We start from the raw sequence: 16,637 nt of genomic DNA, 5'->3' as shown, positions 1-16,637 counted from the left end.
ATATTATAACTACACTAAACACCTATTGGGGGTGACCCTTTAGGGGTTAAATTTTCAAAAATCCTGTCTTAGCGGATGCCTGCGTCATAATAGCTATCTGCTATCTGCATGCCAAATTTCCTGTAGTTTGACCTGTGCGTTGATAGATCAGTCAGTCACCTTTTCCTTTTCTATTTAGATAACTAACTAACTATGTGCTCTAAATCAGGATATTTTGAAAAAATCAGGGTAATTTATGGTGTATACAGAACAGTAGGGCGATTGTCTAAAACCTGCATCAATCATTATTACAATCTCAATTGTTCTGATTGGCTGAATTTGTGCGATTCTTGTTGCAACAATGCATTGTAGCCAATAGTGAGCGAGCGTTAACCAATCAGAGATTATTGCGATCGTGACATTGTAGCTGTCATTCTCCCGCAATCGCGCAGCTGGGGTAAGACCAAAATAGTGAGTGGAAACACTGACTGTCAACTGTCATTTGTCAAACAAAAATACGAACGAAATTGGAAAATTGAAGAAATCAAAATCGATTGTAAATAATTGTAATGTAAGCACCACCAAAGCACCTGTGCAAAGCACCTTGAAAATTGAAACACCGGGAATGTATTATTTTGCCTCTAAAAAAAACTAAAAACAGTAAACTTGGACTTAAAATGCTCATAAATTTAAACAAGAAATATCTTTTTACGTTGTATTTCTCAATTTTACGGCCCTGTTTCGCATTGATTCAAACGAATATGTCTTCGAGCAATGTGGATGCCGGTAAATATACTTACAAATCCTATTCACCCCCAAATAGCTTTAAGTGCAGGTCTTTCCACAGTTCGTCCATCCAGCAATACCTGGAACGTCCAAGTCCAACAGTGTTTTCTTGTTGGACGAATCAAGTACCTATGCTCTTGGCTGCTTGCAGCACAATCCTCTTCCATCCAAGCCAGTTAAAACACCAAATTGCTCTCCAATTATGTTACTTTATTTTGCTCCCCACACCAATCTCCTGATCTTTTCTGTGTCTAGACTCTAGCCACCATCCTTTGCCTGGCTGGTCCCAGAATCTTCCAGAAAATTTTCCTTTCAGCAACTAATAGCTGGCTTTTTGTGTAATCTACTATACAATGTCTGCTAATCCACACTTGACCAGCGTATGTTTACACACACTAATATATACTAAATTTAAATAATTATAATTATCAATTATATGTACCTAGTTGTTTTTAATCAGTACCCATATTATAAAATAGGAGAAAGTGTGTTTGTTTGTTCTTCAATCACGTCGCAACGGTGCAACGGATTGACATGATTTTTTGCATGGGTATACATAAAGACCTGGAGAGTGACATAGGCTATTTTTATCCTGGAAAATCAAACAGTTCTCACAGGATTTTTAAAAACCTCAATCAACGCGTACAAAGTCGCAAGCATTAGCTAGTTTATAATAAATGGTTGTTTGTTGGTCCAATTTATTATTATAAGAAGACAATGGGAAAATGGAACAATAAAATAATAAAATTAATTTTATTTTATTTTATGTTAATACTAGATGATGCGTGGATTTAGGTTTTATAAAATCCCATGGGAACTCTTTAATTTTCCATGATAAAAAGTAGCCTATGTCCTTCCCTGGGGTATTAGCTAACTCTGTACCAAATTTCATCAAAATCGGTTGAACGGTTGAGCCGTGAAAAGCTAGCAGACAGACAGACAAGACACTTTCGCATTTATAATATTAGTATGGATTTTCAGATAAATACTCAGTGGCATATGTAACTGTACCCAACAAAGATGTGGGTAAGACGATTGGGCATGGCCTAGTGAAGAATAAACTGGCCGCCTGTGTTAACATTGTGCCCGAAGTTACATCCATTTATGAGTGGAAGGATGAAATCAATGAAGACAGTGAGGTAATTTATATCATCTTCTATTATCAACTTTTTATTTCATCATACTCATAAAAATCGGTCGAGTGTGAGTCAGACTCGCACAACAGAGGTTCCATACCATTGTATAAGAAATAACACGTTTTAGGGTTCCATACCTGAAAATGAATACGGAACCTTTATAGGATCACTTTGTTGTGTCTGTCTGTCCGTTGTGTCTCTCAAGATAACCTATAGGGTACTTACTGTTGACCTGGAATCATGGTAGGAACTTAGGAAGGTAGGTCTTATAGTACAAGTAAAGGAATAAATCCGAAAACCATGAATTTCTGAACGCAGCCGAACTGACATCTGACGTGCGATGTTTGACGTGTTTTCTGGGTGACATGCATTAGGCGACTGCGTCCATTTCTAAACGCAGCCGTCACGCAGCCAACTGACCTCTGACGTGCGATTTTTGGCGCGTTTTAGGGTGACATTGGTACTGATTCTGAGCACAACCTAATTTTAGAGTATTCGCATAGTCTTCTTACTAATGTAATATGAAAAGGACAGACGCAGTTTGACAGTTTCAAATTTTATTTTTAGATGGTAAAACCCGTGATTTTAGCGAACAGTTGCGAGCCTACTGTTTAAACTAAAATTTAGAGTCTTTAAATGTAACATTTATGTTCTGGCCCTTTTTAGCATTGTTAAAAAGAAAAGGATGCAGATACTTTAAAATTAGTTTAGAGAAGGACAACGGAATCAGTGCCATTGGTACTGATTATGAGCACAACCAAATTTTAGAGTATTCGCATCCTCTTCTTACTAATTTAGTATGAAAAAAAACAGACACACTTTGACAGTTTTAAATTTTTTTTATTTATTTATTTATTTACACTTTATTGCACACAACACAAAGTAAACATTGAAAAAACACAATACAGGATCTTAATCTAATAGCTGTAGCATGCAAAGGCGGCCTTATCGCTAAAGCGATCTCTTCCAGGCAACCTTTGACGAAAGGAATCACGAAAGCACGGGTTGGTGCGGCAGCCGAAAATGGCCCTAGGTATATTATATTATTATAAATTAGACTACATACACAGTACATTCTAATAATACACAAATATATATAAATATATATACCTATATACATATCTCTATAATATACTACATAATTCTGTTTACATAGATAAATATAGTTCTTCAAACGATTTTTGAAGGAGTTTAAGGATTTCGCCTGACGTATTCCAGCTGGGAGTGAATTCCAGAGTTTGACACTGTTACTGGTGAAAGAGTTACCATAGTATACCGTGCAGCTGTGTGGAGTCATAAGCTTATTGTCGGTGCTGGAGCGGAGGGAGAACTGATTGTTCTCACCAAGATAGGAAAACCGTTCTTTTAAGTATGATGGTGTTTGAGGGTAGTACAGAATACGATATAGGAGCGACAAAGCGTGCATCTCCCTCCGCCGAGATACTGGCAGCCACTTTAGTTTAGCACGGAACTCTGATACATGATCGTATTTTCGTAGGCCGCTAAATTTAATTTAATGCCGTCAAACTGTGTGATTTTAGCTGCCAGTCGCGAGCCTATTGTTTAAATTTGTAGCGTGAACTAAAATTTAGTGTTTTTGAATGTAAAATTCATGTTCCGCCTTGTTTTAGCAATATTAGAAAGAAAAAAGATGCAGACACAAATTTAGTTTAGGTAAAGACAACAAATCGGCGCTATTTACATATTACAAATTCCATTTGATTGTCACATCCTCATTTCTTTTAATGTTTAACTTATTTATCTCACAGTGTTAATCCTATGTTAATCCGAATAATATAATCACATGAAAACACTGCCAAAGTGTGCTCTAAGAACTTTTTCCGTATTTTCCAGGCCCTACTAATGATAAAGACCCGCACATCGCAAGTGGACAAACTAACAGAGTACGTCAGGTCAGTACATCCATATGAGGTGTGTGAGGTGATCTCCCTGCCCATCAAGAATGGAAACCCGCCATATTTGAAGTGGATCGGTGATACAGTGCCTGAGAAGGATTAGAATGCTGTGTACAGTGCGACAAGGCTTTTTTGGCGCGTGACGAAAATTGGAACTAACGTGGCCGTCAGGCGTCCCCTTTGTTCTTGTTTCAATCTTAGAGTATTTAAACTAATAGAGAGAAAATATCTATGGTTTTACCGTGTATTTTTAGCACAGAAAATGGCGGCGCTTGTTCATAGTATCAGCTAATCAGCTGTCAACAACAGATTAGGTTATTTATTTACAAGAAAAACAAGTACTTACGCTAGCACAGCAAATGGCGGATTGTGCCGAAACCCTGTTTTTATAGTTATGTTGAAATGTAGTGTTGTCTCTTACACACTTATGAAAATTTCGATAGAATAGAATAGAATGTTTTTTTATTCATGTAAACTTTAGCTAGCTCTAGCTAGTTTCCGATCCGCTATTTTCTATAGGACATTAGGGCAACTCTTTATATCTCTATGGTTTGAATAGTCTAAGCAGAACAATCTCCAACAGCGCCCCCCTGTCAATGTCATTCAAGTGCCAAAAGAGCCTTGTCGCACTGTAAAGTTGCTTTTAATGATAATATGCTTGTAGATAGTGATAGTGATAGATAGCGCGCGAGATTAGTGCCATCCTGAAAAGTACAGTACGCGAAAGTAATGTACATCGACTTTTAGAAGGAGACAGCAGATTTGTAGAGCATTGTCTCTGTCGTTGAGACCGACAAAACGGCATATTAGTATGAGTGACAGACACAACGCTCTACAACGCTTTAAAAAATGTTTTATACTTAATACTTATTATAATATGTATAATGTATACAAATTGTTACCCACAATATAATTATCTAAGCTTTTATAAATAATGTAAAAACGGCAATTTATATTTATATAGCTTAATACCTAGATAATATATACATTTTGTCTGATTAAATTAAGTCTAATGCTATTTTATTACAAACAAATACAAATAAATATATGCATAGGTATATCAGCAAATAAATGATTTGTATTTGTAGTTCGAACAGAATAATTATAATTATGAAATAAATATATATCTTATTTATGTATTTGTTAAATAAAATGCTCAATATCTTTCGTGTTTTATATGTCTTTTATAATATACATCAATTCTACTAACATACATACCTACAATGATAGTTATGAGATTGAGTGAATTTCCGTTCAAGACATCAGTGAATTTAGCTGCTCGATTGCGGTAGAATGACAGCTATAATGTCACGATCGCAATCACCTCTGATTGGTTCTCGCTCACTAATGGCTACAATGCATTGTTGCAACAAGAATCGCACAAATTCAGCCAATCACAACAATTGATATTGTATTAATGATTGATGCAGGTTTTACGAATTCGATCCGCCGTAATTCAATTTGAGATTTCAAGTCAGTCAAAAAATTATTCAAAGTAGGTACCTACTATTGTATACACTTTCTGATGGTCAAAACTAAAGCTACAAGCGATGCAAAGTTCCCGAGTAAAAACAAATAGAAAATCTGAGGACTTAAAATTTCTTACAGAAATTGATACATGTCATACTTACACAAAGTCTTATCAAAATAATTCGAAACTGTCTTCTACGCGTGATTACATTTATTCTAACCTATATTATGCATTGACAGGGTACCGCATATTTGAAGGAGCGATTCATAAAAAATGTAGAAATAAGGATCAATTTCAAGTAAAGTCGTAATATAAAACTGAAAGCGCGAGAAAGTTGAACTTATATTGTGCAATCGGAAAAGTAGATATGTTTAAAATAACTAGATAAGTATTTAAAAAGCTTAAAAGGGGCATTGTTAAATGTTAACAGCATTCAAAGAGAGAGCCGAGCTATATTGTAGACGTTCGTATAGGATTCCGATTTTTCCTTTTCCTCTATTGTAATCCGTAGCTGTTCTGTAGAGACTGTAGAATCTGTAGTCTGTAGCCGTCTACGAGTTTCGTAGCGCGCAGTGACGCAAGCAGGGGGCGTCGTAGCTCCTAAAACATTGACCCCTCGAACCTCCGCATTCTCCACCAAATGTCGAGTCGAGACGTCCACGCTTGTTATTTCCCGACTGTAACGAGCTGAATTTAGCAATGAACGGGCCGCAAAATCTCGGCCCAATCGAATCCGAGCAGTGTCACGACAACAAAAAACCGTCGCAGACGTAATCAGCAGCGGATCGCGCCAGTCGTGCGAGTTGCGATACCGAAATGTATATTGCGGCGGTTTAATAAAATAAATGTGACAGGTGATATTATATCGATACGTCAGAAACGGCACACGATCGACGTGCTATATAGACGGAGGAGTATCGAGTAGACTAGGCTCGTGTGAAGCGAATTCCGCATCAAAAGAGATCTGGGCTCGCAGGTGCTCGGACACCAGTGGTGGGCAGCAGTCGCGGTAGCTGAGGTGGTGAGGCAGGACGGTGGCGTGGGCCGACAGCCTGGGAGTCTCGCAGGGCGGCATGGGCGCGCGGTAGCGGGCGCGCGCGTGCGCGGATCGATCGCGCGGCATCGAGCGGGAGGCAGGTAGGGCGCGCGCGGGCTCTGCCCAGTCGCGCGCGAGCCGGCGTGCGAGCCGCGCGTCGCTGCACGTGCATGGCGCGACTGTCTGGATGCCTCGCGCCCACGGGGAATGGCTTCGTCCGAGGAAGAGGCGACAACCGCGCCGAACAGTGAAGATGACTGCCTCAGCGTGCGAAAATGGTGGTGCTTCCTGCTGTCGTCGATCTTCACGTTCCTCGCGGGGCTCATGGTGGTGCTGGTGTGGCGCGCGTGCGCCTTCGTGTGCTGCCGCCGCGAGCCCGAGCTGTCGCCCAACGACCCCAAGCAGAAGGAGCAGAAAGCGGCGCGCCAGGGCAAACAGGAGTTCGAGGGCACCTTCATGACCGAGGCCAAGGACTGGGCCGGCGAGCTCATCTCCGGCCAGACCACCACCGGACGAATACTGGTGAGTACACCCACCACACCGCGTAGTTCCATAACATTCATGCTGCAGAAGCAGTGTCTCTTGAGTATACCACCTTCATTTGACACCGACAATATAATTAATGTATGCAACATACCTACCTATTGCCATAACAAAGCGTATCCTTAGCGTAACTTGCTAATCGACAAAAACACAAACAACCTTCACTTCACATTGCTGGGCCTTTATAAAGTTGGCATTAATTAAAATATTGACCGATTGATAGGTATATACATTCTTCGAGTTCTTCGAAGGCAATCTGGACTGTTCTTCTAAGAAAATCTGTCAAATGTGATGCCAAAACTACGTTACATTAGAATAGAATAGAATAGAATAGAATGTTTTTTTATTCATGTAAACTTTTTAAAAGTGCTTATGAATAGTCAGGTAGTTTTAATTTACCACTGGTTCGGAATGCCGTTCCTACCGAGAAGAACCAGCAAGAAACTCGGCGGTTGCTCTTTTTAATTTTTCAATTTACAATGTTATTATACCGTACTATACAAGCCATTGCAGCCCCGTGCATTGCTGGAGCGAGTCAAATCCAAGCTTTTTTATCGTTTACATAGTCTGCGACTGTATAATATGCTTTTTTTAGGAGCATACTTTTAACACATTTTTTAAACTTGTGTAAAGGCAAGCCATTAATGTGCAAGGTTTGGTTAGCATAGCAAATCGGGGCCCAACCGTATTCCATCAGTCAAAATAATGTGACTGCTACTCTTTAATGTAATACCATATATTAAGGTTACTCAACAAAATATCCCGATTATGTAAACTGATAAGAGAATTGATAAGAGAGTATTTTTACAAATTGTTGGATATCGCCGTGTCCCAAAAATCTTAGCTGTAGGTATCTGTGTCAAGGTAAGGTAACTACCTATTTATTTTTTTATTCTAATAAAAACCTAAACCTATCCTACCCTTAAATACGTTTAACTATTACATTATTTGAAAAACAATATTTTCTATGTACGGTTGTGGTTTAAAACTACCCACATAAAATTGTTAATATTAAATATCTAACCAAGATATTTCATTTAATTAGTCATTAACTGTACCACTAATTTGGTTGTCGATACTGACATTACCAATTAATGTATCTATTCTACAACTCAATACGAATTTTTTCGAGCTGTGTTTTCGAGCTACCTTCTAAAAGGTCGATACGCACTTGTTATAATGGCTTATGGCAGTGACCTAAGACTGACCCAATTTTATTTATTTTCGTCAATATTTTTGCGAGTCTTCATTATTTATTCGACAAACGATATTTTCTTTGTATGGTTGCGGTTTGAAATACATATAATTAACATTCACCATCATGGTTATAACTAACCAAGAGATTTCTTTATATTAGTCAATATTGGTTGTCGATGCTCAAATTAATTAGGGTATTCTACAACTCAATACGAATTTCTTCGAGATGTCTTCTAAAAAGGTCGATACGCACTTGTTACAATGGCTTATGGCAGTGACCTAAGACTGACCCACTTTTATTTATTTTCGTCAATATTTTCGCGAGTCGCTTGTCTTCATTGTTGCTCTTCTACAGCCTCTAGATTACAATATATTTCAGATAGACGAGATGACAGTGTTTTTCAGCATAATTGGTTTTTAAAATGTACTCAATTGTAGGTAATTTGTCTAAAGTGACGTCGAACGTTATTGATTGCCTGGACTTGCCAATCTGCCATTTAGCATATATATTGAGTTATTCAGCCATTATTCATGCATTATATCTACCTTTTGTCTGTGATTTCAAGCATTTCAGATTTAGATTAAAGTTGCTTATTATACTATCTTATTTTAGTATCTGAGAACTCCCTTAAAAAAAAATAAGATTTATAGTTTTAGTATTAGGTATTTCTACGATAATACTTCACATCTGTGTAAAATGAAATCATGGGGTAAAGAAAAATTTTGACGTCCTACGCAGACAGTCGGGTATAAGTCCCACAAATTGCTATTGCGCTGGAACCATGTCTCATTAACATCGAAATGGCGTCATTTGACGTATATTTAAGAAAAAATCAAAGAATTTGTATGTACTACTACGTAGGTAAAAGTAAACCTACCATCAGCTTGAAACTTCAGTCTAGTGCTAACGTCACTAAAATGGCGGCCAAGCGCATTAGCAATTTGCGAGACTTATACCCGACTGTCTGCGTAGGACGTCAAAATTTTTCTTTACCCCATGATTTCATTTTACACAGATGTGAAGTATTATCGTAGAAATACCTAATACTAAAACTATAAATCTTATTTTTTTTTAAGGGAGTTCTCAGATACTAAAATAAGATAGTATAATAAGCAACTTTAATCTAAATCTGAAATGCTTGAAATCACAGACAAAAGGTAGATATAATGCATGAATAATGGCTGAATAACTCAATATATATGCTAAATGGCAGATTGGCAAGTCCAGGCAATCAATAACGTTCGACGTCACTTTAGACAAATTGATGTCAAAATATTTTTAGTATCAAAAGTTTGACCGCTTTGTCTTTCTGTTGCATTAAACTCAGTTTTTTTTTTCATAGAAGAGGAGATGGTTCTTAGCTATGCTAGATAAAATATGTTCAGCTGCTTGATCAGCCAGTATAGGCTTATTTGGGAACTTCTCAATTTTTTGGGGCTTCGACGTCACTGGCAGGCGTCAAATATTAGTGTGATATGTATCTTCACTCAATGATGAAGCGACTGTTAATATCATCTAGTAGCAGCACTTAACAGACTGTATGTTTTTACAATTTGTTGAACCTGTAGATGTAGGAACTGTAGTAGATATGTGACTCGTGTAAAACTTGGCACTCACTTCCTCATAGATCTCAATACTTTGTGACAGTACTGGCAGACACTCCTGTTTCTAATGCTGACATTGACCTCTTTTTACCCGATTATGGCAAAGCTAAAATAAGGGTTATGATTTTTGCACTCTATGTAGGTATGTATGTTATATTTGTATTTTATGTGTGTTCCACCGTAGCGCCTAAACTATTGAGCTGAGTTTAATTAATAAAGTATCAATCCGGTATTTGACAACTAGTCAAATCAGTAACTTTTTATCAAACGACAAAACGTGCGCTTAGTATGCGAGCTTCTATGAAATACTGGCATCTGACGTCACAATAATTTGACGTGCTTTTTTAGTTTAAACGATAATTTAAATTTTTTATCACACGTACAACCAACATAGGACGTGGATTTTACGTATTTGGGTAAACCCTCTATTTAATAATTACTGAAAAATACACTCAGCGTCACAAAAATCGTACCTGTCTGAAAATGAGGGTTTAACCGATAATATCCGCAAGCCATCTAAGCCAAACAATACTAATATCAATGCAAAGGACGTGTAACGACCTTTTATCAAACAATAGTTACATTTCATAAACAATATAAACCTTCTGAATACGGTACGTTAAATGTATCGTAATGTGTGTAATTTATTTTTGATATAGGCAAATACCCAATTGATTCGTTGTTATGGTCAGGCCCAGGGTGATATAGGCTACATTTTATACGAAAAAATCGATCTGACTGATGTTACTTACATCCAAACAGTGGGGACTCCAAAATTTGTTCTGTGCTAAAGTTGCTATTATCGTGACCCTTTCCTAAACTTTTGCCTTTGGATATTTTATCTTGAAGTCATAAAGAAGTTGTATAAAATCCTCCCTAGCCATAAAATCTCGTGCTATCAAGAACAACTGAGAAATAAGCCACACCCTCGGGCCATTCGGCAGATCTCGTGCCGTCATTCAGCACGTGACGATAGGGGATGATTCAGACTTATCAGTTATCATTCGTAGTTTGTCCGTCCGAAAGCTTATAAAAAGATTCGTTACCCTCTCATACAAAACGTATAAAACTCATAACTTTTATAGCGAAACTTTTGACGTGATTTCTAAAACTACTCCGAAGAAAATACAAAAAAATAGACTTTGTACTTTGAAGTAAGATTTTTTACACCACCCAAAGCCACCATGATTCAAACAAACATCCGAACAAAGTTTCCTCCCAGTGTTGGGGACAATACGCAGAGAAACTTTCAGCTTTTATAAAATAAGGAAGGTCTAGTACGCGCTGGCTCTCTCTCTCTATAAGTCTAATACATCATGTCACAGTCATAATATACACTATACAGCCTAAAATAAATGCGTGAAATGAAGAGAGATTTGAACCGCAGACCTTAAGGCATTCAGTCCGCCCCTCAACCGTTGAGCTGTTGATCCTCTTACACTAAAATTCATAGTCAAGATAGGGGCTACTTTAGAGTACCATTCATACCGCGATTCAGACGACATGTGTCATATTCAACATTAATGCACTGCACAAAGGTCCAGTGTTTAAAGATCCCATTACATAACAACACACGCGCCCGTCCGCGCCGACGCGCCGCGGTCAGGTGTGAAGCATCCCCATAGACCCTGACCCAATTCCTTTATCGATGTGGCACCCCCTGGTTCAAGTACGTTCGCTTTCCATAATTCAACCAATGCGCCTAATTTTATCGGATATCGACAATCGGAACGATATTTTTATCTTGATAGACGTTAAATTGTATAGGTTGCGTGAATTTTTTCTTTGCCTCCTCCTTTACGTATGTTGAAATTTTTGAAGTTAACGGGTACTTGACTCAAAAACCTACCTCACTAAAAGTGAAACAAAAGTATTGCCTCCAATGTGACGATGAAACGCACCTTATTGACTGTGCAGCGCGTATAATTAACGAGCGAGCGAAATACAGGCTACAAGATAAAATTATTATACAACCGTACGAAATTCTTTCTTTCTTTATGTTATAGATACCTAAGTCTATTGTATTTCTTGCATACTTTAGAATTCAAGATAGTTTTTTCCTGCGGCTTAGCGCGATTTTAGTTTTTCAAGCATCCCATTGGGATTTCTGAAAATCCTTTCTGTTTTTTGGTAAACGTCTAAAGTTACAGAGATACATGACAGTCAGTCTCTGCTTTTATATAATAAGTATAGAATTCTAATTATAATTGTAAAAAGTATAGAATTCACAGAGGTTAAAAATCGTTCTACTGTATATTGCAACAACTTTGCTTATTATTTTAAAGATGTCTCAAGGTTAACCAGTTATGCAAATGTAGCAAAAAAGGTAGGCAATATTATAACATGTAGTTTCGAGTAGGTAACTATGCATTACAAGCAAAAACGCGTCAATTTGTGGACTGTGAAGGTCATAGGTGAGTTTCAACGCGACGTTATGACTTTCCAGTTACTTTTTTTTATTTTATTTTTTATTTTTTTATAACAAGCGTACCTACACCAATTAATACATTGTTTTTCTCTCGCCAAACTGGTGAGCCAGTTTGTTGCTGAGCTGGCGCTCCTTAAAAATAATTAGTATCTACGTATTAAAATATGATATTCTAAGTTATATTCTTACTTATAAACTTATATTCTAACTTAAATGTCTACTTAAACTCATAACACTAAACAATACTCAGATTAAGGATTGGTCGCTGCAGCGCTTTGAGCGCTTCAGAGATCAATCCTCAATCTGATCAATCTTAGGCCTGAATTCTTACTACGCTAATAATATTCGACACCCCGATTGTGTAAGAGAAACGTATTCGTCGTAATCGACAGCAAATTGTACCCCTTGATTAGTTAAATTCGCTGTTAATTTTTTTTTACAGCCAATGAAGTGGTAGAATTTGCTACCGAATACGACGAATACGTTTTTCTTACACAATTGGGTATTTGACTCCAATTTTTTTATTACCTACATTATTATAAACTAGGATAAAAAAAAATCCGAGCTAGACAGCAATATCGCGGCAGCAATGATTGCTGCCTAGCTCGAAATGTAATCTCATATAAGCTTATAGAGATTGTATGGGGACCAGTAGTGCCGCGACAGCACTTTTGCGGCAGCACTGCTACGTGCAGCGTGGTTCGGAACCATACCTTTATGAATTTTAAATTAAAAGATTCAAGCCTCAAGCGCACTCTACAAACAATAGGCTCAAGTTGACAGTTCTAAATTAAATTGAGTGTGTCCTTTTCTTATTACATTGGTAAGAAAGAAATGCGAATACTCTAAAATTTAGTTGCGTTCGAATCAGTTGGTACCAGTGTCATTTGATATGATGATACCTATCTATATCTGTTCAGTCATGAACATGAACCCTGAAAACAGTCGTCTAATAAAGTACCCCTTTTACCGCCAACTGAAATCGCAGTCTTCCGCAAATCGATCAACAAACTTTGACACCACAACATGACCCCGCAGTAGTTTTGGACTCGGGAAGCATTTGTAATTTGTTTGAACTGAACTGAACCCATCGTTTTGGCAACGCTTTCCGCTTAGCGGCCAGACGTTTCCACTTTCGTTAGAGTAAGATTTTACTCTTTATAGGTAGGTATTTAGGTACTTTTGCTTGAGCCAAACAGTAAATATTCGTCTTCTTTCGTCCGCGTGGAATTAGGTTTGTAAAAATCCCATAGGAACCCTTTGGTTTTCCGGGATAAAATGTAGCCTATGTCACTCTCCAGGTCTTTATCTAAATCCATCCAACCCATGCATAAAATCACGCCAATCCGTTTCACCGTTGCGACGTGATTGAAGGACAAACCAACAAACAAACACACTTTCGCATTTATAATAAGGGTACTGATGATAGCTCAGGCCTCAGATAGATCTAAAATTGCTGCTGCAGGTGTTTTGAGCCTGTCGTATATTTTGGTTTAGAGTGAAGCCACACGATGCTTTGCGTCGGTGGTGCGGCGCCGCTGCGTCATCCTACACAGAAATCACAGTGCCATACCTCACGACGTCGTGCGGTGCCGCACCGCACGCGCAACGGACTTGGCACCAGAGACGAGGCGGAGAGGGGTGGTGCGTTGCAACACCATACGGAGCGGTAACGCAGTGCTCGTTTGGCACCCAGTACTGAATCCACGCAGACTCACGCGATGCGTTTCCGATGCGTTGCGGCGCCGCACCGGAAACGCATCGCGTGAGTCCGCGTGACCTCAGTCTTATGGAGCTCGTTAACATCGAAGAGCTCCGTAACTGAAACCAAATAGCTCGTAACTGAATCCATAAACACAGAAAGTAAAAAACCGGCCAAGTGCGAGTCAGACTTGCGCACCTAGGGTCCCGTACTCGGGTATTTTTTTCGACATTTTGCACGATAAATCAAAAACTATTATGCATAAAAAGAAATAAAACTTTGTTTTAGAATGTACAGGTAAAGCCCTTTCATATGATACCCCACTTGGTATAGTTACCTTACTTTGAATATAGTAAATACTAATTATTTTATGAACATGTTTTAGATTCTTTTTCTTGTGATATAACCCCCAATTCATGGTTTTCGGATTTTTCCTCTATTTTTGCTATAAGACCTACCAACGTACCAATTGATACCAATGATGAAGAGTGGAGGAGGTTTTTTAGTCCGTAGGCCACTGCCCAACACCTGCAGTGGAGTCGGGCATGCCATGTGCAATCCATGAGGGTCTTCCTCCTCCAAGAAAAAAAAATAGCTGGCATTTGGGGAAAAATCTGAAAACCGTGAATTTGTGGTTACATCACACAAAAAAAATTAAATTGTGGTCATGAACTAAGAATTAGTATTTTCAATTTTCGAAGTAAGATTATTAGATCAAGTGGGGTATCATATGAAAGGTCTTCACCTGTGCATTCTAAAACAGATTTTTATTTATTTTTATGTATCATAGTTTTTGAACTATCCTGAAAAATGTCGAAAAATACGATTGTAGTACGGAACCCTCATTGCGCGAGCCTGACTCGCACTTGGTCGGTTTTTTAATAAATAATTTATGCAATTCAAAATTTATGCAATTAAATTTTAACGATTCTAGGTCAACGGGAAGTAGCCTATAAGTAGGTTTTCTTGACAGACACGACAGACAGACAGAGAACAAAGTGATACTATAAAGGTTCCGTTTTCCTTTTGAGGTACGGAACCCTTAAAAATTGGTAAAAACATAAAATGGAAAAGCATGCAACAACCATTTTAAAAGCACGAACTAAATGCGGGTCTCATTTCTTTAAGTAATCCTCGACGAGAGGCATCGCGTGCTCGTGGCGTTTATATCAAAGTAAGAGACTTACAATACTTTTGTGTACAAACACCCCGGCTTCCATTTTGTTTTTGTTGTTTATTACGGAAATCGATTACGCTCATTGTAGATTTAGTTCAAGACCTCCTGTTGTGATGTGCAAAGTTTTCTTTGTTTCTGTGGATTATTTCGATATAAGTATTAACTGTGCATCTGTGCATTGTAGGTATTTCTCATTGCTGAGAGTCATAACTCATAACCCACTTCCATTAGTCATATTTGTGGCGTATGCGCCAATACGTAGACACCTATCCTGTAAGATTTGTTCTGAAAATAAAGTGTGAGTCAGGCTTGCGCAACGAGGGTTCCGTACTAGTCGTATTTTTTCGACATTTTTCACGATAAATCAAAAACTATTATGCATAAAAATAAATAAATATCTGTTTTAGAATGCGCAGATGAAGACCTTTCATATGATACCCCAATACTAATTATTAGTTCATGACCACAATTTAATTTTTTCGTCTGACGTCTGATGTAACCACAAATTCACGGTTTTCAGATTTTTCCCCGAATGTCTGCTATAAGACCTACCTGCCTGCTAAATTTCATGATTCTAGGTCAACGGGTTGTAGGTTTCTTGACAGACCGACAGACAGACACATCAAAGTGATGCTATCTATAAGGGTTCCGTTTTTCCTTTTGAGGTACGGAACCCCAAAAAGCTAAACTATGACAAAGACAAAAAATGTGTTTTTGTCTTTATCACTCTTCAGAGCTTTTCTATAAACCTAGCTTGCTCTAACAAGGTATTATTTTGATGCCAAGTCTCCTTGATTCTTAGGGCCGGTTGTTTCAAACCATTGGTCTTCGTAAGATCCGTTCGTTAAAATTTAACGGACGTAGACGAACTTTAACATCTGTTAATTTAAGTGCGTTGCTTCATTGTACAAAAAACTGTTCGTCATTTTTATTTTGGTTGCGAAAGTAACCCTAAAAATTAACTTACTTCTCCGTATCCTTTTCTTATTTCATTTTAAGTATATTAAATTATATACATAGTTATTAATATTGCTACTTCGCATTTTAAACACTTTTTCTTTCTTACAAAATCTTCAAAAAAACTATCATTAAAAGCTTTGAATTAAATTGATTCCATTATAATTTGTAAATAAAATATTCCGTTTGTAAGAAGTATGAAGTTACGAACTGATTTGACGATCACCAATGGCGCCAGCACTGGTTAACGTAAACGTAACTTTTTAACGAACGTTAGCGCTAATAGATTCTGAATCAACGCTTTTTCTTTACTTACGTTCGTTAGAGCCATATTTAAAGGTTACGTGTCCGTCAAAGTTTGTTGAAACAACCGGCCCTTAGTCTGAGGAGAACGGGGTCTCATGCTACTGCTTATGTTGTATCTATTTAATTACAGAACAATACAACCTGACCTAGTTAATATCAACTAAATTAGAGCATTTATTTCTTTCCGTGAATCGGAATCGCAATTCTTTGAACAACTGTGTATTCTGCGAACATCAAAATTGTAAAGCACACAACTATTATGACTCTTTGTAATTTAAATTTATCATTATTCTTAACGCGAATTATGTCAAGAACCCTTAGTTATTTTTAGTTTGAATCCCTATCTATATCTATTATAAGTCCCGCAATTTGCTATTGCGCTGGAACCATGTCTCATT

The 16,637-nt window shown here is 37.7% G+C and overlaps 2 protein-coding genes across 13 annotated transcripts in view; both read left to right on the top strand.

Annotated features, from left to right (window-relative positions):
• Positions 1 to 486: 486 nt before the first annotated feature.
• LOC117986810 (protein CutA homolog) lies at positions 487 to 4,978 on the top strand. The gene is made up of 3 exons (XM_069502348.1): positions 487 to 765; positions 1,747 to 1,904; positions 3,756 to 4,978. Exons 1-3 carry the CDS (start codon positions 657 to 659, stop codon positions 3,918 to 3,920), a joined length of 432 nt encoding a protein of 143 aa, XP_069358449.1. The 5' UTR covers positions 487 to 656; the 3' UTR covers positions 3,921 to 4,978.
• Positions 4,979 to 5,955: 977 nt separating this feature from the next.
• slo (calcium-activated potassium channel slo) overlaps positions 5,956 to 16,637 on the top strand; it is an 84,220-nt gene continuing 73,538 nt past the window's right edge. For 2 of the 12 annotated variants that reach the window (XM_034973674.2, XM_069502301.1), the window contains exon 1: positions 5,958 to 6,846. In XM_034973674.2, the coding sequence (XP_034829565.1) occupies positions 6,532 to 6,846 (315 nt within the window). In that variant the 5' untranslated portion in view covers positions 5,958 to 6,531. Of the gene's footprint in view, positions 6,847 to 16,637 lie in introns of all 12 variants that reach the window. The other 10 variants (XM_069502306.1, XM_069502305.1, XM_069502312.1 and 7 more) reach the window with 6 other exon arrangements.

This window comes from Maniola hyperantus, chromosome 12 (assembly GCF_902806685.2).
Source record: "Maniola hyperantus chromosome 12, iAphHyp1.2, whole genome shotgun sequence".
In the NCBI taxonomy this organism is placed as follows: Eukaryota; Metazoa; Arthropoda; class Insecta; order Lepidoptera; family Nymphalidae; genus Maniola; species Maniola hyperantus.
The sequence above is the reverse complement of the archived record's forward strand: the minus strand, read 5'-3'. Positions and strand labels throughout refer to the sequence as shown.

What these genes read in the sequence shown, in the direction of transcription:
- LOC117986810 (XM_069502348.1), top strand. Translation starts at nt 657, where the DNA reads ATGCTCATAAATTTAAACAAGAAATATCTTTTTACGTTGTATTTCTCA. An exon ending in TTCGAGCAATGTGGATGCCG is followed by an intron (nt 766 to 1,746) that starts GTAAATATACTT and finishes ATGGATTTTCAG; the next exon opens with ATAAATACTCAGTGGCATAT. An exon ending in AAATCAATGAAGACAGTGAG is followed by an intron (nt 1,905 to 3,755) that starts GTAATTTATATC and finishes CGTATTTTCCAG; the next exon opens with GCCCTACTAATGATAAAGAC.